Source organism: Conger conger, chromosome 7 (assembly GCF_963514075.1).
Source record: "Conger conger chromosome 7, fConCon1.1, whole genome shotgun sequence".
NCBI classification, from domain to species: domain Eukaryota; kingdom Metazoa; phylum Chordata; class Actinopteri; order Anguilliformes; family Congridae; genus Conger; species Conger conger.
This window is the reverse complement of record NC_083766.1, coordinates 15,612,107-15,633,096: the sequence shown is the minus strand read 5'-3', so window position 1 is coordinate 15,633,096 and position 20,990 is coordinate 15,612,107. Positions and strand designations below refer to the sequence as shown.

General features: G+C 40.3%; 1 protein-coding gene across 3 annotated transcripts in view; it reads right to left on the bottom strand.

The window, feature by feature from the left end:
• Nucleotides 1-1,666: 1,666 nt before the first annotated feature.
• Nucleotides 1,667-20,990, bottom strand: part of LOC133132731 (dystrophin-related protein 2-like) — a 93,702-nt gene continuing 74,378 nt past the window's right edge. For all 3 annotated transcript variants that reach the window (XM_061248401.1, XM_061248402.1, XM_061248403.1), the window contains 11 exons: nucleotides 19,296-19,453; nucleotides 17,866-18,032; nucleotides 17,242-17,353; nucleotides 14,936-15,072; nucleotides 14,611-14,676; nucleotides 11,517-11,582; nucleotides 9,624-9,767; nucleotides 6,053-6,281; nucleotides 5,342-5,456; nucleotides 5,150-5,236; nucleotides 1,667-4,776 (listed from right to left, as the gene is read on the bottom strand). In XM_061248401.1, coding sequence (XP_061104385.1) covers nucleotides 4,766-4,776; nucleotides 5,150-5,236; nucleotides 5,342-5,456; nucleotides 6,053-6,281; nucleotides 9,624-9,767; nucleotides 11,517-11,582; nucleotides 14,611-14,676; nucleotides 14,936-15,072; nucleotides 17,242-17,353; nucleotides 17,866-18,032; nucleotides 19,296-19,453 — 1,292 coding nt within the window. In that variant the 3' untranslated portion in view covers nucleotides 1,667-4,765. The remainder of the gene's footprint in view (nucleotides 4,777-5,149; nucleotides 5,237-5,341; nucleotides 5,457-6,052; nucleotides 6,282-9,623; nucleotides 9,768-11,516; nucleotides 11,583-14,610; nucleotides 14,677-14,935; nucleotides 15,073-17,241; nucleotides 17,354-17,865; nucleotides 18,033-19,295; nucleotides 19,454-20,990) is intronic.

Genomic DNA, 20,990 nt, shown 5'->3' with positions numbered 1-20,990 from the left:
TAGCATCTCCTACCCTGCCCCAGTCGACCTGAGGCTTGTGTTGAACCAGCCACGAATGACCTAAGACTAGAGGTAAGGTAGGGGAGTGAATTATATCATGGTATCATTTTGCATTGTCATTTTCCCATTAAAATCCATCTCATGCATGTTTTTTGTTTCATTTAGTTTCAAAGGTAATGCAAGTGACATTGGTCAGATTTTATCTTCCCCACTTTATTTTTGCTGTTCTCCGTTCCTTCTTAACCTTAATTGAGCTTAACAAAATTAATTGTCCTGAGTACTCATACAAGTGATATGCTGTGCAAATATGCTCTTTTCTGGATGAATTGTACTCGCGTTTAGTTGGTGATGCGACATATTTTATACTGACGTTTTTACAGATTATTCTCTTCAAAATTTTGCTATTGGATTAACGCTGCATTGCACCAAATCCAGGATAGGGCCCCTTATCTGCTGAGATCCAACTCATGCTATACCTCAAAACTCATTGGATGGCACTCTACCCTGCAGTAGGACAATGAACCAACACACAATGTTCAAGCAACCAATTTTCGCATTTTCTTCACTGACTATGTCAATCACCCACCGTGATTCCAATTAAACATGCATTTATGCATTTAAGCTGAAGACAATAATAATAATCATAATCATAATCGTAAAAATGGGGGTGGAAAAAAATGGTTGCAATTCCTACGTGGTATTCGGTATATGGACATAAGTGTCAATTAAAGTTGACAGTCTGCACATCACATTCACTGTTTAATTTCAGGTCCAATAAGCTGGACTTTGGACTTGAAGTTACATTGGACTTGAAGTTACATTGTGGCACACATTTGATTGACTAAATGATATTGAAGAATCAAATACTGTATAAGGAATAGAATTTTAAAAATAAATTCAGTTATGTTTTGCAAATGTAAAGGCATGTTTTACTTCTTATAACAGTACACAATTCTAATATGAAAAGTTTTAGATCTTGATAAATACTTAGTAGGGAGGGATAGTTGGCAAGGAGGCCGATCCAATTCTCAACCTCTCTTCCTATAGGGTAATTTGGCCACATTAATCATTCCACCCCTCCATGCAAACTACTAACCAGCATCCACAGGGATGTAATATAAGCAGGAAGTAATATAAGCATCAATCTGCACTCTGAAATCACATGTACATTTTCAAGCCAAAACATCAGATCGCCTCTTGCAACTGTTAACACACAGTACAGGAGCACAGTATACATCTCCATTATTGAGCAGACATTGTGATGTCCTTTGTCAAGTACCTCTTTGCTGTAGCACCATCACAAAATATTCTCCTATGCCTTCGCTATCGGCCCTTCAACTGATCACACATCTTCTGGTCTACCCTTTCAATCACTTCCCTCTCTCTCTCATCCATATTTAAAATAAAATGGATATTTAGCCAAACATAACCATATCTTTGTTGTCAGCTTCTAATTGCCCTTGGCTGTCAGGCCCTTACAACTTACACCTTACTGTGAGTCACATGCATTTTACATTCTCGTTCATCCTTTACCATTTTTATCTGTGGAAGGCAGAAGTGGAAATCATTTAATCACACACACACATCCTTGAATGCAAAGAAAAGAAAACAAAGAAATGATCAAACACCCACTTGATTCAAACAATAACGAAGCAAAACACTCTAGTTCATGTGGATTTATTAACCCTCCTAATCTGTTAGAAATCTGCACGTACCTTTTGTGTTAGCGGGTCAAATTTGACCAGTTTTTTTATCTCAGCACAAAACACACACACACACAAAAAAAGATCATCCAATATTGTTTTTTACCTCACACTTTATAACTAACTTATTATCCATGCATAACCATACAATCACTTTTTTATGGTTCCAAAAACATTTACCTTACAATATACCACTTGTTTTCAGGCAAAAAGAGTATATATTTACTCATTATAATTCTGATAGTGAAGACAAGGGGCAATTATGTTAGCTGACTATTAAGGACTAATATTAGAACACACTTTCCTAGAATAAATGACTTGTGCTTTGTTTTTTTTTTACCTTATATTATTAACCAAAGTGACATCTGTGGTGTTATGGCTCGAAACTGACCGTTAGCGATCTATGTTAGAAAAAAGGTTTAAAAAATAGTTTTTTTTTTTTCTCAAACCAAAGTTTATTTTGTTGAAAATAACTCATCCAAATGGAACATGAACAAGGATTCTGAAATCATGTGGAGTCACGGCAGTCCACCTTACCTATACATAGGTACCACCATGACTATCCATTTGTTATGCAAAACATTTCCTGTTATTTTTCTGAATAATAATCCATACTCAAAGCTCAACTGAAGGCTTTAACAAATATTAGACAAATATTTGCCAAAGGTTGCACAAGATTTGATTGAAGGCTCAAAATAATGAACTCCCTCACCAGCCCCAGCCCGGATCTCCTACCATCGCAGTGTTTTGTGCAGAGATAAAACACGGGTCAAATTTGACTAGGAAAAGATCTGTGAGAAACCCTGAACAAACAATTTTATTTATAACCAGCCAATACCAGACACAGAATTATATTTCAATAATCTCTTTACTATCTATTTCACCTTGTGTGTGTGCATGTTTGTTCTCTCTCCTCCATTATTGTCATGATCAAATACATTATCAATAATCATAGTGAATCTGTTGCACATATTGTAATAGACAGATGCTGCTGCAGAATGAAATTGACAAGAACTCAAACAAGCCTTTTTGAAAGATCCCAATGTAGCGAGAAATCTGTGGAATGTTATTCATGCCACACCCCCACAATTGATACTGTACTAAAGCCTAGTGGCTAAGGTGAGCTGGGGGGTTGGTGGTTCCAGCCCTGGTGCAGCCACAATAACATCATTACATTATTGGCATTTGGCAGATGCTCTTATCCAGAGCGATGTACAGTTGATTAGACTAAGCAGGAGACAATCCTCCCCTGGAGCAATGCAGGATTAAGGGCCTAGCACAAGGGCCCAACGGCTGTGCGGATCTTATCGTGGCTACACTGGGATTCGAACCCTCGACCTTGCGTGTCCCAGTCATTCACCTTAACCACTATGCTACAAGCCGCCCAACATCACAGCAGCTACTAGGCCCCGAATCACCACATTGCTGCAGAAGGGATTGGCGTCCGCTTAGTCTAATCAACTGTAAGTCGATTTGAATAAAAAGCATCAGCTAAATAATTGCAATGTGCTTGTCTGCGAGAAACAAAATGAGTTCCTGTGATGCTGTATGTGGGCATAATATTATGAAGGGGAGCAGTTGTGATGACAGAGCAAGGGGTATTCTTTTTGAGAGTGTCTGTGGGATAGATGGACAGACAGCCAGATAGATAAGGAATAGAAAGAGAGAGAGAGAGAGAGAGAGAGAGAGAGCGAGAGCGAGAGCGAGAGAGAGAGAGAGAGAGAGAGAGAGAGAGAGAGAGAGAGAGAGAGAGTGTGTGTGTGTGTGTGTGAATTCAAGTTCCTTTTTCATGTGTGGGTGTGTGTGTCCTGGCCATTTTCTGCAAGAAAAATGTTGTTCCGGATTTGGAGTACAGACTGCAGGAAAACAAAGGGGAGGGGGTGGAGTGTCTAGACCCAAAGATTAATCTTGTTTGAGTAAAATATGATTCACAGAACTACCCACAACTTTGTCAAATGCCATGCCAGGTCATTTTTAACCCGTAACACCACAGATGTAACGTAATGTAGCGTAATTCTTTTCGAGATCTTCTTTTAGAGAATAAAATGGTGACCATTGGTTTTGTTGTGTTTATATAGCTGTTTTTGAGGATATCATGAAATCTTGTTCCAATACAAAAAAACAAAAAACTGGTATTTCTTACACATCTTAACTCGGAAATGGGTCAGATTTGACCCCAACACAATAGCAGGGTTAAGGCATATTGTTTAGGGGGGAGGGTGCACAGTAGGTACAGAATTTCTGGGTTCATAATCTGTTAAGATAAATCTTGCAGTAGGGACCTGCCCACCAACTGGCCCATGCCCCGCAGCTAAATATTGTACAGCTGCAGAAATTACCTTCACTGCAAGACGTTCTCAGGGACCCCTGTGAACCATAAAACTGCTACAAAACGAATTTCCTTTCCCCTTTGCGTGTGCATGCGTGTGTGTGTGTGTGCATGTATATGTGAGCATGGGAGTGAGCTGCAATAATTCCTTGTGAACCTGGCATCTTGCCTTGACATCCAGTTTGACAGAATAACACTGGCACTGCACGGGAGCAACCCCAGGCACTTTGGCTGTTTACTGAGGAATGGCCCAACAAACAAGTTCACATGAAGCTTCCCTGGCTCCCAGTGATCAGCTCCTCTCTGTGGAGTTGTACAACACATGGCAGCGTAGTCCACAAGAGTGTCTATCAGCCGACAGGTAAACGAAAGAAAGATGTTAATATATCAGGTGAAGGGTGTTACGATACACTGTTGTGTGAGTGGAGCTCAAACACATGCAAACCAAAACCCTTGTGCATTGCCGAAAGCCTTATCAAGGTGTTGTTTGTGCCGCACTGGTTGAAGCTGGACTTGCCGTAACGGCAAACGGCGGACTAATGTGGCAACCACATAGACACAGCTATCAGCTCGGGAGGTTAGTGCAAAGAATGATCCGTGGCGATTTTCCGCTTGGATGCGTTTGTGTAGCTGCGTGAGATCCGCTGGGGGTGCGCTCCTGGATGAGGACAGCCTACAGGATCCAGCCCAGTGGGCAGCGTTGCAAATTCCAGGCCACGCCCAGGGTAAGACATTACGCAGTGCCTAGAGACCAAAGAAAATGACATGGCTTTGATCATATTGGGTTTATTGTAGTAGAACTTAGATATCCAGTGTTACCAGTACCAGCATCTGAACTTACTTAACCTGATCAATGACAATAAATTAGCAAATGTTTAAAAGATACTTTGAAGAATTTAAAGGATATTCAAGGATTGTGGGAAGTCTGAAAAAATATACTGCAGAGACTAAAAACCGGCATTCAGCTGACTCTCTTATGTTAATTTGGAGTTTTAAACACCAATCTGAAAAGGAATCAAGACAGCGGGCAGGAATCTGAATTGTACATTTTTGCTGATATGATGCAGTTGCTCCCTTTTATGTGAACTTCATCCAGCAGGCTTATCCCTGGACTCACCGTGCTCAGGTGGGAAAACGTTCCTCAGCTGCGCAATCACCTGCTGGAGCTGTAGCACAGTGTCCTCCTGATCCTGTTCATCTTCCCCTGTAGATACATGGTGCACAGACCAGAGACACACCCCTACAATAACCTACAATGACCTTGCAAACTCTCGCCCAGTTACCCCAGTTTGACTGTGTGAATGACAACCTGTGGCTTCTGTGTCTGGGGTTCCTCTGCTAAGCTGCTCCCCCTGGTGGCCACTCGCAGATACAGGTGAAGACACTGAGGATGGCACAGAGTTTGTCTCTGAATCCCCTTTAGGCTGTCAAGAAAAATAAAAAAACAACTTTGCTGAGGACAACCCAAGAACACTGCATGGGGCAACCCCAAAATGTAGAAAACTGTTGAAAATTGTTCAAAAGGGCAACCCAAGAACAATCTGTTCCAAGGCTTCTTTTTGTAAAGACATATCAGACATATATACAAAATACTTATACAAAAAAATAAACAATACAATTATTGAGAAAATTGTATGGTAAAATTGTAAAAATTGAGTGTGGTTCGGAATGGCAGTTACTGCTGGCCTTTATGTTAGATGCCATTCTACTGCAACATGCAAGAGTGACTTCTAGAATTCCAATGAGAAAAACTGGCACAATGCAAACAAAACTGTTGCTTCTGAAATGCTCAGAGATATTTTTGATAACTAAAAAAAATGAAATCACCTCCACACACATTTTTCTCATATTCACTCTACCCCCCCCCCCCCCCCCCCCTCAGTGGCTCTGACATCAATCTCCCCCACTCCTGCTTCTGTGGTTTTACAAATGCTGAATCTGGCAACTGTGCTTCCAATTGACCAGTTACTGCTCTCCCGAAGTTCTATCACTTCCTGTGCCCAATTATCTTTTTCCTCACCTGCATCAGGAGCTCTCTGAGTCGATGGAGCTGAGACTCCAGCTGCTTGTTGTGATCCTCCAGGATCTGCATTCGGGTCTCTAGCCGGGACTTGTGCTGCCTGAGGATCCGAGCTTCTGCCAGGAGCTCCTTGTCCTCTTCACCCAGGGTCACGCCCTCCATTAACTGAGGAGAGGCTGCAGTTTCTGCATGCTGCCACTTCAGTCGTCGGTATTCCCCCTGCAGGATCCTGTTAGAACAACACCTCTTACATAGTACAATGGAAGTCAAAAGGCATGAAAGTGCCAAATTTATGCTCTTTAAATTTGTTATGGTTAAATCAGGGTCCACTCACGAGCAAATATTTTAGGGTGCATTTACACTACCACTCTGATGTGACCTGCTTACATTTTTTCCAAACATCTGACACAGATTGGATGAACACAAGAAAAAACACGTTATCCGATAATACGGCAATGCCATATGATATGTTTCTCTTTTGGGCTTATTATCAATGTAATTGGTACATTCTTGCTTAGCAGAGTTTATTTAGCTACATGAGTGCTTTCGTCATGTAACGGTCGTGCCTCTGTTAGATAATGTCCAAAGCACACTTACATGCAAAACACGTTTATGGCCAGGCTCGTCATTTTGCCGTTGTGGGACCAATATACATGAAAGTAGTTTTTATTAAAAATATAAGTGAAAGTATGAGCATTTTCGTAAGAGTTATTTTTTTTGCACTCTTCTCGTTTTAAAGCATTTCACAGTTTCTCACCCAAATGGAAGACGTCCTACTTTTAAACGGACAAGTGCCTTTTCCGAAAATCGGGTTTTTATGTGCTACGGTTGTAATTAAAATGTATATTTTGAGAACGGGGCCCCGTTGAAAATGAATGGTGAAAAGTTAGCTTGTCTAACTATCTTGTTAGTTACTAGTAGCTAGCGATACAACTGTACAAAGCTATAATTACGCAAGTCAACTTAAATAAAAAAAATTGTCCTGCTTTAGGATCTGATTTCGCAAAATATCGAAGGAACATTATGTCTGACCCTGGATAAACAGGTAACATACTTTACACGACATTGCCTTAATGTAACGTTATCCCCAGATTTGTCGTTATCAACAGCTAGCACATCCTGGCATGAGGCATGACATCTTCTCTGTTCATTCTCTTTCACTGCCCTCCACTACATTAAGTACATGGATAGCTATCATAGCAAGCAATATAGGTAGAGCTAGCAAGTAACTGTCTTCGATCATGCTGTAACGTTAGCTAGTTTGAACAGTAGAGTTAAGAGTATGGTTGGTTGGTCACGTGGCTAGCTAGTAAACATATATTTCACTAACCTGTGTAGTCAGCAGCTATTGAAATGATCTTGTGATGGAGCTCCCCAAATCCTAACCATAACTGTTAGTAAATGACAAAAACAACAGACCCTCGATCACAATGAAAAAAAGTGTTACTTTCTTGTTTTTATCCTTTTTTTTAAACTTCGGACAATGTTGCTACGGAAAGCTGGAAAGAAAAAACTACATGCAGTGCCATGTAATTCCAATGGAGGGAAGAAGGGTGAAACTGATGTAGGATTAGATGGATGCATTTTTAAATATGCAGGGTGGTCTTTATTTTTAGATTTAAGATTCTACATGTCCTAGAGCACCTGTTAAGACATGATCATGAACACCACTACGTACCAACATATTGAAATAACAAAACAATGCACCCCCTGGCCCAATGAGCTCACAAGATTTCCATTTTCATCCAAAAATGTTTACCTTTGACTGCAATTCACTTATGATTATCTGCTTATGTAAGTACACATATCATAATGAAATATTAACTGTTTATCGACAAGTTTATACAGTTTAACGCATTTTTAATCAGAAAAAAACTGGTTTAAGCAGGTGTGTTTATGTTGCGGCTGATTGGTGTATGTAGCACACTATATTTACTTTATATCAGTGGTCACTTTATCTTGAATTCCAAACAAGCAGATATTTTGAGGATAACCTTATCGTATTAAGGTTTTCGTATTAAAAGGTGCTGATTTCAGACGCCTGTGGAAATAATTGCTGCCACACACACATACACATAGGCTGACTCTGTGGAAATATCTGAATGTGTTCTAAGCCGATGAGCTTTCGGCATCTAGCATGTGTTGTCGTTAGTATCATAATATTTATATGGTCTTGGGTAGCAAGTCATAGAAAGTAAAGCACATGCATCTCTTTCATCTCTTCTCTTGCTCACTTGACCTAGCTAACTAGTTGGTTTAAAACAAATTTCCGCTTGCAATGGCACAGGCCAAATGGTAGCTGAAAGTTTTGCTAAATCAGCCATTGCAATCTGCTTCCGGACAATTACCATAACTTCAACTATTAAATTTTTGACTCAGTCCGGAAAAGGCAGAAAAGAATGTGGCTCAAGGGGTTCAAGGCTTGTTGGCTACTTCACTGAAGCTCTTGCTGCTGTGACGTTTACGTGTAAGGGCCATTATGTATTTGATTGGTAACAGTCTTAAACTACTTATGGTTCTCTGTTCTTTTTAAATGGTCAAAAATTCGAATTATATTAGTCATTAATATTTCAAGTTATTATGGCAAAATTAGCAGAGTTTATTCAGATTTCAGAAGTGGAATATGATAAATGCTAATTTTGAAATGGTTTACTTTCTGATAACACAAGATATCATCGGTCAGGACAACCACTGTTTATATAGATATGATTACATTACATAAAAGTCTGGAGAATCACAAATTCTACAAAACTTCTCTGCTGTGATGTTGTCTCTTATTGTACAGTTGTCTGAACATCGATTTCATGGCTGCTACCAATCAATTTGGCAGTGATTTACCACTGCATTAATTACTAGAAAGTAACAAGACATAATTGGTACATTTTAAGTACACATAGCAACTAAATATGTACCTAATTGATTTCTAGAAATTAATCAACTCCTGCGTTCCTCTGAAAATAATCTATTTGGTTGTTGATTCAAAGAGAATATTTGATTGAATCCTGATTGATTGAAGTAGGCCACCATAGTTACAGTACCCACAGCAGGTATTAATGCATTGTGTGTTGGAAGCCTTGTCAGTGCCTAGGTCAAGATAATGTTCTCGGTGCTTCTGTGAATTTATGTGTCTTTTTCGGCTTTTGCCAATCATTATCTCTTCTTTAAAACATAGTTTTTGGGTTGAATTTCCTGTCTTTTTCAGCTTTTGCCAACCATTATGACATTATCTCTCACTTTAGATGTAGTTTTTGTATTGAATAAAGTATATGCAGTAGTTTCTGAAATGGCGTTTGCCAGGTCTGGAACTTTAACTCATATAAGTCAGGTGAATGTACATATGCTCTCCCACATTGTAAGTCACTCCAGACAAGTACATCTGCTTAAAGAATGTAATTTAATGTAGTCTAAGTGATATAAATGCCAGAAGATAACAGTGTGCTAAATGGATGTTTAATGTGATATACACTGAAGTGATATTAGCAGCTTTGTTTTTCCAGATCCAGTGGTCTCAGCCCACAGTACCTTTGTAGTATTACCGTTCCTGAGATAATTAATGCAGGTGTCTCCTCACCTATTCTCGTTCTCCAGGCGGGCCAGCGTCCTCTGCAGTTCGTCCTTGTCCTCGCAGTTGATGTTGCCCAGGAGGTGCTGATTGGTCAGTGAGTCCTGCTCCATAGCAGGGCTGGAGTGCCGCAGGAGGTACTGGTCTTCATCCCTGAGCCCACAAGGAGGAGACAGTGAACCAAGCAACAACAATGACTAATGCCATTCAGTAGGGCTAGCTTAGCATTTTACAGTATTTTGTTGTGTAGGTCTTAACTCAGCTATGTTGATGCCGTGTTGTGGTCGATGGGTTGGACCTACAGAATCAATAGCACATTGCACAAAGAGACTCAAACAACTGGAGGCCACCTGACCCTGAGCTGCACGACCCAGTTCAACCCTTGATCCCTACAGACAATAAAAGGCATATTCTGACAATCCTTGATACCATTTGTCTACGTCAAAAAATCATGTTCAAATATAAGAACAAAAATATACAATTCAGAAGTGTGCATGAATAAACACATTGTTTTCTTTTCTCAGGTCACTTTTATTCCACATCCAGCCGACATATTTTGTTTGTTTAGCAAATTATTCGATACAGATATATTTATGGAACCATATATCCCACCTGGTTATGAAGGTAGGACTGCTTTCTAACTCATGCTGAAGTTTATTTCGAAGTCCGTTCAGCCATTTTTGAGAAAACTATGTTTTTGCCAGGAATATACAAAGCAAATGCCGTCTTGTACTTATTATCATTGCTTAAATGCATTGCTTGGTCATTTCAGTACCAAACTGATGTTAAACATGGTAACTTCTTGTACAAGGTTTCCTACAAGGTATAATGTGTCATATTCAGGTGACAGGCAGTTTAGGAATATCGCTGCATTCGCATAGCAGAATGAATATACAGAGCTTTGGGCATGCCTTATGAAAAACATACTCTCATATATGTGAATAAAACACACGTGAAGGTTAATCTCCTTTCCATATAGTATCAAAAAAAATTCTGATCTTGCATGTGTAAGGACAAAAACATATGCAGATTTGGGGACTCTTAAGGACATCTTAAGGAGTTTTGGGAAAACTCATGTGGAATTTGATTGCCTGTCAATATCTTTTCCGTATTTTAGCGTTTAGTAATTTCTTTGTATTTTAGTGTATCTTTTGTGTACACTGTATGTACATGTTCTGACAAATTTGTTCCATCTCAAATATCTGAATGCTCCAAGTCTCCGTAAGCCTTCATGTGCAGGAAGTAGTTTTTTTAGATATTGTCACTTATAAGACAAATAGATGGAATCGCCTTCTGGTGGGGGGGTCAAAGTGGAACGGGTGTAGTGTGTGCTGTGCTACCGTTTCTATCATGATTTACATCATCATTCCAACAATTGCAAGGGTAGAAACACAACATGCATGCACACACACATACAGACACATTCAGCTATGGATTGCGATGTAAAGGTACAATAAGTACGATTTTTGTGTTAAAACATTGTTAAGACTATTGTAAATCCATTCCTATCATTGAAAAAGCCTCACTGACTGACAGCTAAGCCTATATGCGTCTCAAACTGTAAGTTACAGTGGTATTGTTTGCAGTGGACTATCATATCTTAGTTATATAGCCAGCTAGTTACATAGCCAAATAACTTGCTTGCTCATAATGTAGTTCGTTAGAACTATGAAAAGACGGTAGACTTTTCGTGTTTGTCACTGTCAGCTTTCCAAAACAGTGCATGAGAACACTGAACTGTATAATAACGCATTATATTTCGGGCTATATTCATAGACTGTGGGAAGTCAGCGTTGTGGTTTGAGGGTGTTTGTTGCTGCAATTCCTCTGTTGACAGTTAGGAGTCTGAAATCACCTACTGTACCTTTAAGTGAAAGGTGCGAGGGACAGTAATATACTCACAGGCTTTCATCAGGCGAGAGACTGTCAGTGAAGAAGGAACAGTTCTGATTTTCCATCTCCGCCAGTCTGAAGAAAGATTATTGATTAGAAGGATGGAGTCGACCTGCCATATCTCAGGAAGCACCTGCATCGTCCGTCCTCATTGAATAACAATGTGTCACTGCCAATATCTTTCTATCAAACTGTATTTTACAAATGCAAACAGTGTGAAAGTAATAAACATAATAATCACTTTATTTTCATAGTACTTTTCATACAATGGTTTGCAGCCTATTGAGCCCAAAGTGCTTCACAGAAGAGCATTTCATTGATAGATTCCCTTTGGTGATGTGTCAAAAACGTTTTCTGCGGTTCTGCGGGGGCTGACAATTCTCTTAGCTAATTCAATAGCCAATCATGACATTGACAAGGAAAATGCATGTAAGCAGTGAAATATCTAATTTACTGTGCTTTTGTTGAGCTTTGAAAATTTCCTAGTAGAGATGGTCCTGAAAGGGTTGGGTTTCTTAATTTAGTACACCAAAGATTTAATTGAGGGTAAATGTTGACAAGACAAATTTGCCTTCGTTTCAGTAGCATTTTCTGGGTGTTAACAGTGGAATGAATGTCTGAACTCAAAGCGTTGTGTACCTTCATAAAAAATGAGTTGGCAATTAGAAAGTGATGAGAGAATAATTACTTTATTTAGACGTTGAAATCACAACCTCAATTGTCCCAGTTGAAGGAAAAGCAAATGCGAAATTAAGTGTTTGCGAAGGCTACATTTCTTTTTCTTTGTGATTATTAATTATTTTGAGGCAACAATAAGTGCCAATACCATCATCTAATTAGCAGAAAATACAAGCTAGTCGGTCTAGTATTAATCTCGTGAAATAATTCAAATAAATAATTAAAAACAATATGAGACACCCCTCCAAATTCTATGGTTGTTCTGAGTAGTTTGATAACATCTCTGAATTTAGTTGAGATCTGGAGGCTTCAGCACCCCACAGATAAAGAATAGTAATTTTTCAAAAGTTCGTAAGTACTCTTGAATAGATGACTTCCAGACTGATGCAAATTATTTTTAAAAGGTAATGACAAGCTGCATGTCGATCATTTTCTGATGATATGGAGCCTTGTAATTTTGTGGTTGTAGAACCAACTGCTTTGGTTATATGAAGTTGTCGCTGCTGCTGTCTATGATGAAATGCGCAAGCATAGCATTTAGCTGTATACCGGAAATGCAATTCAGTAGGACATCCGTTTACTTCCTCATTAAATCCAAGTCATTTGAAGGGTCTCCTCTTTTGAAAAACTCCATACATTTTTCTAGATTTTTCTGTGTTTTTAAGAAGTGTAAGATTGTGATTTTCTAACCCTGAAGTAGCAATATGTGGTTGCTCTGATGCTTGCCCCATTGTTTTTTTTTGTTAGCATAACAGGGCAGGCATGTGCACTAGTGCTTTTCAGCGGCCGCTCTGGCTAGTAACGGCAGTGACAAGTAGTAGTCAAATGACCATTTTATAATTATAACTTATAGTCACCAAATGTAATGCTATATATATTATATTAACCTATCTATTAATGAATTATTACCTAATGTTAGCTTAGCTGCTAAATTGATTTTCGTTGGATTGTCAAAACCATTATGGGTTATATGCAATTGTACTGGGTCCTGACAACCTAGGCTTACATAATCTGAAAAAAAAAAAAAAAACAACTTTACTTTCTAGAAATTACCCGTTTAACAAACTTTTTTGGAAAAACCCCATTGACCTCAATTAATTCTGTGAGCCTGTTGCCTGTGTAATAAAGTACCAGTCCAGACGTTTCAGACCCTTAGTGTAGCCTCTTCCTCTCTGCCTTTACTACCCAAAAAATAAAATCGGCTGTGCAAGTGCCCACTGAGATCAACTCATGTTTTGATTGGTTAGAGGTTATATCAATCATCATGTCCAGAATGAGCACAAGACCGCGCATGATCAGAAGACATTAGTGAAGCAAGCTTCATGGGTGGGCATAACAACGCATCATAAATCAACAAATATCCAATTAATGCCTTTTGACATGAAAACGTCTCTCATTGGTTATTATACGTCTACTTTTGTGGCTCCACAGAGGGTGATTGCGATGACAATTTAATATTAAAAAAAGATATGTTGAGTGAGATATGCATGTTCTTCTAATGTGAGGGGCTATATAAAGTACCGACCTTACCTTACCTGTTCAGGGCCTTGCTCATTTTGCACAATCTGCCATGCTATGCTGCCTGCTAGCTGCATCTGCCCTGCTGGCTGGCTCATTCTTTCTGCTGTACTGCCTGTTTTGATATGCTGCCATTGCTCATATTGCATGCTGCCCGTTGCTAGCTGCATTCGCTCAAAATATCCTGCTTATTCTGAAATCATGCCTTAAAAATCTTTGCGCTCCCACCACCAACCCAATATCCACTGGTGAGCTCTGCTTCTCAGATCCTCATGGAATCCACAGCAGTTCTCAGATCCTCATGGGATCCACAACAATTCTTATTAATTATTATTTTCATTAGGTTGGTAAATTAGCTTGTGTTTTAAAATCCAACTCCAAAGTCTAAAATTGCAATTTCATAAAGTTTTAAAAAGGTCCACAAGCTTCACTCCATTACTTGGGCCCATACCTCAATTAAATATCAGTCGAACTGCCAATTCTTAGAGCCATGGTTAGATGGAGCACTCGCAGACTGACAGCAAGAATAATACAATCATACATATGTCACAATAATACAATGTCATGCAGAATTTTACCTTCCCTACTGATAAAACAAAGGGAATTCCAACCTGAGGAGACTAATTAGAGCTGGCACCTTTGAGGGGTGTGGGCAGCTTGCAGCCCAATACAGTAACACTCGGTATTCAGTGGTACCATATGTGAACCTAGTCAACTCTGTGGAGAACACCTGGCCTGCTGGGCCCCTTAGCCTTGCAGTCAATCATTAGTGCCGCATTAGAGGACACCCCACCACAACCCTATACAAGCCCGGCAGACATGGACACTGGCTCCTACTGAAAGTATGTTTCCAGAGTTCCTAATGGTAGTTATGCTCTGGACTTAAAGGGGAGGGCCTGAGTCCTACCTGCTTGCAAAGTGCTCGATCCTGGAGTGAGTGTCCGCATGAGGAAGCTTGGGGGAAGAACTGGGCCTGGTGACAGAGACAGAAACAAACGTTAATCAAACAGCCAATGGCGCAGTACCGAGATGTTTCTGCATCCACCCCCTGGTGAGGCACACAGCACACACACTTGTCAAATGACTCCTCCTATAGAAATTCTGTGTCAGACACTGAAATGGCAGTTCACTTGCTGTCTGAATCCCTTCATGTTACACTTTTCTGCAGCTGTGCCATTTCCTGCCCGCTTTAATTTGCATCAAATATATCAGGGTCAAATCTGGGAACTCACGTCTCTGTACTTTCAGCCCCCAGGACAGACTGTACGGGCAGGTAGCCTCTCTGCGGGTGCTTGCTGAAGTACTGCTTGGACCGGAACTTGTTCTTCAGGGTCTTGGCAAAGTCTCTCATCTTCTCCCCAGAGGTGGTCTATAGAGCAATATGGGAGAACAGGATAAAGGGTGAAGAAAGACCCGCAGCTAGTCCATAAGGACATCACACCCACTGCCATAGTCCACATGGCATGACATACCGTAACAGATGATTTTCAAAATGAGAGAGATTTTATGTACACTAGCATGCGATAACACTAAAAGTCAGATAATCGTATTCTGCTCCTTAACAGTCCTGTAAAGTAACTGAAGTTTCTGTTACTCCATTTTGTACTATTGCAAACCATCAACTCCCATGATACATATTTCTCTCATTTTAATATAACATTACAACTAGTCCAATCTGTTTGGGAATGTTGAATTTTAGCTTCTGATATCATCTCCTGTATTATCCCTGACAGCATAGCTACATAATGCCAATGTAGATGCTATACTGATTTCCAGAAGACTTTTGAGTTTGGCGGATATTGCAAAAAAAAAATTTCTATGCTTGTGCAAACTATCTGCTCTGTTTTGTTTGATACTTAATATGATGTTTTGTTTGACACTTTTGACATAAATCTGATTCTATGGCAGAGCTACAGTAAGCTACAGTAAGTGTCACTGCAACTTAGTAATGGGGAAACTACCTCCACGCTACATTGTGACTACCTCCCACAGTGACAGCCTACAGTACAGTACATGAATCCAAGGTCACTTTTCACTGTGTACTAGGCAATAGACTGGAATCGACTATTATACTACAAAACACACCATTGTTTGCACATTAATACAATTCAATTTTATGTGTATAGCACTTTTCACAGAGACATTGTCACAAGGATGCTTCGTCACAAGTACACCAGTCTTGGGTACGACTTTTATGATCACAATTATAGGATAAAATGATTCTGACATTCTAGGATCTGACAAAGGATACAGGCCTAGAACTTTTAACCCTTTAAGTATCGCCCCTTTTCTTGACACAAGCTTAAGAATGACATACCCCAATAACCCCATATTATTGAGCCCTTTTGACAAGGTTACCCTTTGGGGTTTGTTTTCCAAGAGTCAGAATTACAGCAAATATTACAAAAAACAAAGTTACAGAAGCTCAAACACAGTGAAATTTTTAGCTTTTTTTCTCACTGAAAAAATCTTCTGTTTGACTGGATACATATTATTGTAGCAGTGGCTTGTGCACTTAGAAAAACAATGGAGCCAAGTCACAACACTGGACAAATCTTCTTTCAAATTCAATAACATAAATAACACGTAGATAATAGAATTTCTATGAACGTATTAAGTATTTTTCTAGAAGTAGACAATGGACATTCTATCAACGTTTCTCCGAGTTTCTAGAATGAGGAACTATTATGCATTTGGTCCGTTGGACACTTGTCGTGAAAAGGACACTGACATTACGTTATTTCTTGTAGTATGTGGATTTCCAAAATGCAGAGAAGGTGAGGTCCCCCCACACTTGGTTTACCACCCACATGTTACAAAAATAAGTAACTGTTGTTGCTAAAGCAATGGCATCTTAAAATAAAGTTATACAGATAGAACTGTGAGTTTTAATGCTTTCAAACAGTATCCTGTTACCATAATGTTTGAAAAAAGGAATAGAAAGAAAGAACTAAAACCCTCAACAACTTAGGGCTGACTTAAAACTTAAGGGGCTAATCACGGTCATTAATCAATATGTTAACTAAAGGATAGAAAAGACAAACAGCAGTATTACTGGCCTCGATGTCCAGGTTTAGCAAATATCTGTCGTAGAAGGAGAACAATTTTAGATTTTACTGAATACTGTTTAGTTCTGTGTATATTCAGGTTTCCTGGTTTCTGGTCTTTATCATTCTACTTTGTTATTGTTGAGAGCAGACTGGGGCTTGTTGCCTTCAGAGACCAAGACTACTGTTAGCAACAGGATGTTCGCCTCTAGCTGAGAATGCAAAAAGCCTGAGCAATTTGTTTTTCCATCATTGATAACAGCAGTGGATGCTATGACTGAGGTTGTGCTGCCCCACTGTGGACCTTAAACTAACCCCACCCACCACAACTCCTTTCATATAAAGAATCAATGCTACTTTGAGACAGTCATTTAAGAAAGTATTTTTACTCTGAGACAATAAAGACTGCATTGATTTGACAGATCTCTTTGTTTGACTTCCACAATCCAACCACCCGATCTTAGACCAAAGAGCAAGCAGATCATCATTACCGGAATGTAGTACTCCATGATGGGATAGTGGAGCTTTTTTCCCTTGGAGGTCCGTCCCGTCAAGAAGCAGGTCTGGCATATATCCACATTGAACTGCTTAAGGCTACGATACCTAGGCCAGGCACAGGAGACACAACACTTCCAGTCTAAAACAGGGTTTTTATAAACCAGTCTCATTCATAACCTGTCGTTGATTCAAAACAACAAGCTCATTCTAAAGCTCATTCTCAAGGACCAGTTTAAAGACCTATCGAATGGAAATACTAGCACTTTTTACTGTACAATCTGCTGTGCAGTCCAGAATAAAATCCTGCAGTGTTGGGGTCTACTGTGGCCAGATACTCAAAAGTGAGGCATACAACAGGTCATAGCATTGCTAGACTCCTTGCAAAATGCCTCGCCGATTTTGATAGTCGTACAGCTACCACTGAGGATTCCATATTTGTAGAAAGTTTTCATGGAATGAATATTAATCATTACAATAAAAAACTTGGTCAAAATCAGATGCTAATTCAAATGCATATGCTAATTAAAAACCTCATTAAACACAGCCCACCATAACCTTCACCATAACCACCCAGGGAGCACAGAAGTTACTGTTCTCCACAGGATTCACAGCCTCACCTGAAGCCTTTGATGGGGCACTGTTTGCAGACAGAGCACTTTGCCTGGTGTTTGGCAGACTCTGCTGCAGCCACTCGGTGCAGGACAGGCAGCCACACCAGTGACTGCGGCTCCAGACTCATCCACTCTAGGAAGTGGGACACCTCAATGGCCGGCTTCTCTGGGGCCTACAGACAGGGAAGTAGGGAGGGAGGGAGGGAGCGAGAGATTCCATATGAAACCAGCCTAAGCTGATTTAAGCTGTTTTTGACACTTTTAGCTGGTCAACCAGCTGTTCACCAGCTAACCAACCTATATAGTCAGCTAGTCCACCAGTTGTCCAACTAAATACCAGCTAAGACCAGCCACAGACCAGCTATAACCAGCTAGAAGTGACAAAAACACAGCTAAAACCAGCTTAGAATCTCAGGAGGGGAGAAAGTCAGAGGGTGTGAGGCATGAGCTGACAAGATGGTACGGAGTAAAATAATGAAGGAAGGGGCTGGAGCAAAGACCTGGGTCCAGGCTGTATTTCAGCATGGAACATGGCAATGGCAGGAAATAAAGACATGCTAATGAAAGGGCTCAGGAGATAGGGACAGTCATTAAAGGGCTAAATTCTCATTAAATGTGTATGGAAATTACATTTAAAGTTTGATTTCCCCAAGGGCCCTGCTTTACGAATGAGCAAAGCAGGATAATTGACATGTCACTTCCCCATGGCGTGGTGACAGCGGTCTGTGTAAAAGGTGGTTTACCTCACAGCAACTTGGGCTGCGCTGCTCCCAGCCTGACTGAGACCATAAACAACAGTACCTCTTTGCTAAGGCTTTAGGTTTATAGAACTACAGTGACACATTACTGTAACTACCCAAGTGAATGGTTAAATCTGGGCCTTCTCCAACAGCAAAGCTTGACAATTATGCATTATCTCATGTATGGAGGATTCCTGATAAGCAGACAATTGATATTTCTTCAATGATTACAGCATTGTTAATCAGTTGAATTAGCAATGGCTGTAACCAGACATAAATATTTGAATAGGAAATGGTTTAATCATGGATCAAGCCTTTCAGAAAAGCCCTGAAAAGCATAAAGCTGGTTTCAAGAGGCAAAAATAGGAATAATAAACCTCTACTTACTCCAAAACTTATGATTAGTACAGTCAGAACCAAGAAAATATATGACAGTGCTATGGAAAATCCCTGACGATCTTATTGCAATAGCCCTTGCATAACCCTAAATGGCCTTTTTCACTTTACACTTTTTACAGACTTAGACGTACTTTTCCCAATCATTTTGACTTCACTAAGGGTGAACTCCCTGGAATACATGACACATTATGAAAACATAATGAGAAATTCAATGGAATTTGACACATTCACAGGAAGATTGCCACACAAAGTGGCAGGGCAGAACAGGAAGCGACAGGCCGCAGCAGGATAGCTCACCATGCGGAAGCAGCTGCTTACACTGGGCTCCACGTTGCTGCCCCCAAAGGCTGCAACCTCACCCAGCTGCCGTGGGATCTGCACGGCTTCATGCAGCAGGAGGCTGAGGTGCCGCTGGTCCGTCAGCCCACCGGGCCCTGATACCTGACGGAACAGATCTGACATGCGCACGCACATACACCCAAACACACACACACACACACACACACACAGAACAGTGTTAGAGCCTGACCCCCCAGGTTTCATTAGCTGGTCTGCAAGAGGGCTGCACCACTAAAAGGCATGACATTGACAGAAAGCTGGAACAACTGGAGAATGAATGACAATTACTATCTTAACTCAGACCTTATAAGCAGGGTAGAGCATTCCTTGCTAAAACTGACTACCAATTCAACCCGTGCAAAAGCACCTTGGAAAGACCTCCATTGTGGTAGCTGCTCTCCACACAGTGAAGACACAGATTGACAGTGAAGGCAGGAACACCCTACATTACATTACATTATTGGCATTTGGCAGACACTCTTATCCAGAGCGACCTATAGTAGATTAGACTAAGCAGGAGATAATCCTCCCCTGGAGCAATGCAGGGTTAAGGGCCTTGATCAAGGGCCCACGGCTGTGCGGATCTTATTGCAGATACACCAGGGATCCCAGTCATTTACCTTAACCACTACACTACAGGCTGCCCTTGCACCCTCCCCCCAGATGAAAAATTGCATGCTGAAAATTACAGCACTAATTCAATCCTTCCCATTGGCATATGCATGTATTCTCTACTGTTGAAATGTGCTCAGTACAGGTTTACAGAACTTTGCTAACTGTGGATGAGTGGAGGTGATGCTGAGAGCTATCCTCTCATTCATTTTCTCTCCTGGTAGAACAGGCAAACAACTAAGCAGATTAATAAGGTTTAACCTGGTGTTCCCTCCGTCTCTGCCATTCAAGTTTGAATGAGTAAAAATAGACACAATTCTCAGAACTTATTTTTTGGTCTTTAGGCAGCAAAAACAGTGAAATTTGCATGAGAAGAAAAGCTGAATCCGAGCAGACATAGTTGACTCAGCTTTCTTCAGAGCAGATAATGGTACACTTATCAGCAATCCCCAAAGGAAAATGGGACTGTGTATCTGACCCTTCAGCCGTAGCACAAAGCCTTCATACTTTTTCACTGATAAGGACATAATTCGCAGAAGGGGCTATACAGACCCGTTGTCAAATTTTAACAACCAATCTTAGCTTGCCCCTGTGCAGTAAATGTCGGTCGCCAAACCTGTCGACCCAATGATCCCTCTTTCCCCATTGTGCATTCTGAAGCCAAGCTAAAGCACTTGGACATGGTTCTCCCCTCTGTAACACATTTTAAAGTGCCTGCTCATAAAATCAGTCATAAAGGTCCTCCCTTTATAGCAGTACTCCAATACAAATTTCGCAGCTAACTGAAAATAAAAAACAACTTCAACAAAAGCCCTCCAGAGAAAAAGAGTTAAACAGCATCCGGTTTCAGCTTAGATACATGTGTTCTGCAACATAAAGTTGTTGGTTTTTAAGTGAGTTGAAATTGTACTTCCCTCTAGGGTCTATCAGCGAACTTATCCCTGGTTATGGGTATGCACTTTGTTGTACGTCGCTCTGGATAAGAGCGTCTGCCAAATGCCAATAATGTAATGTAATGTAATGAGTGGATACCTTTACATG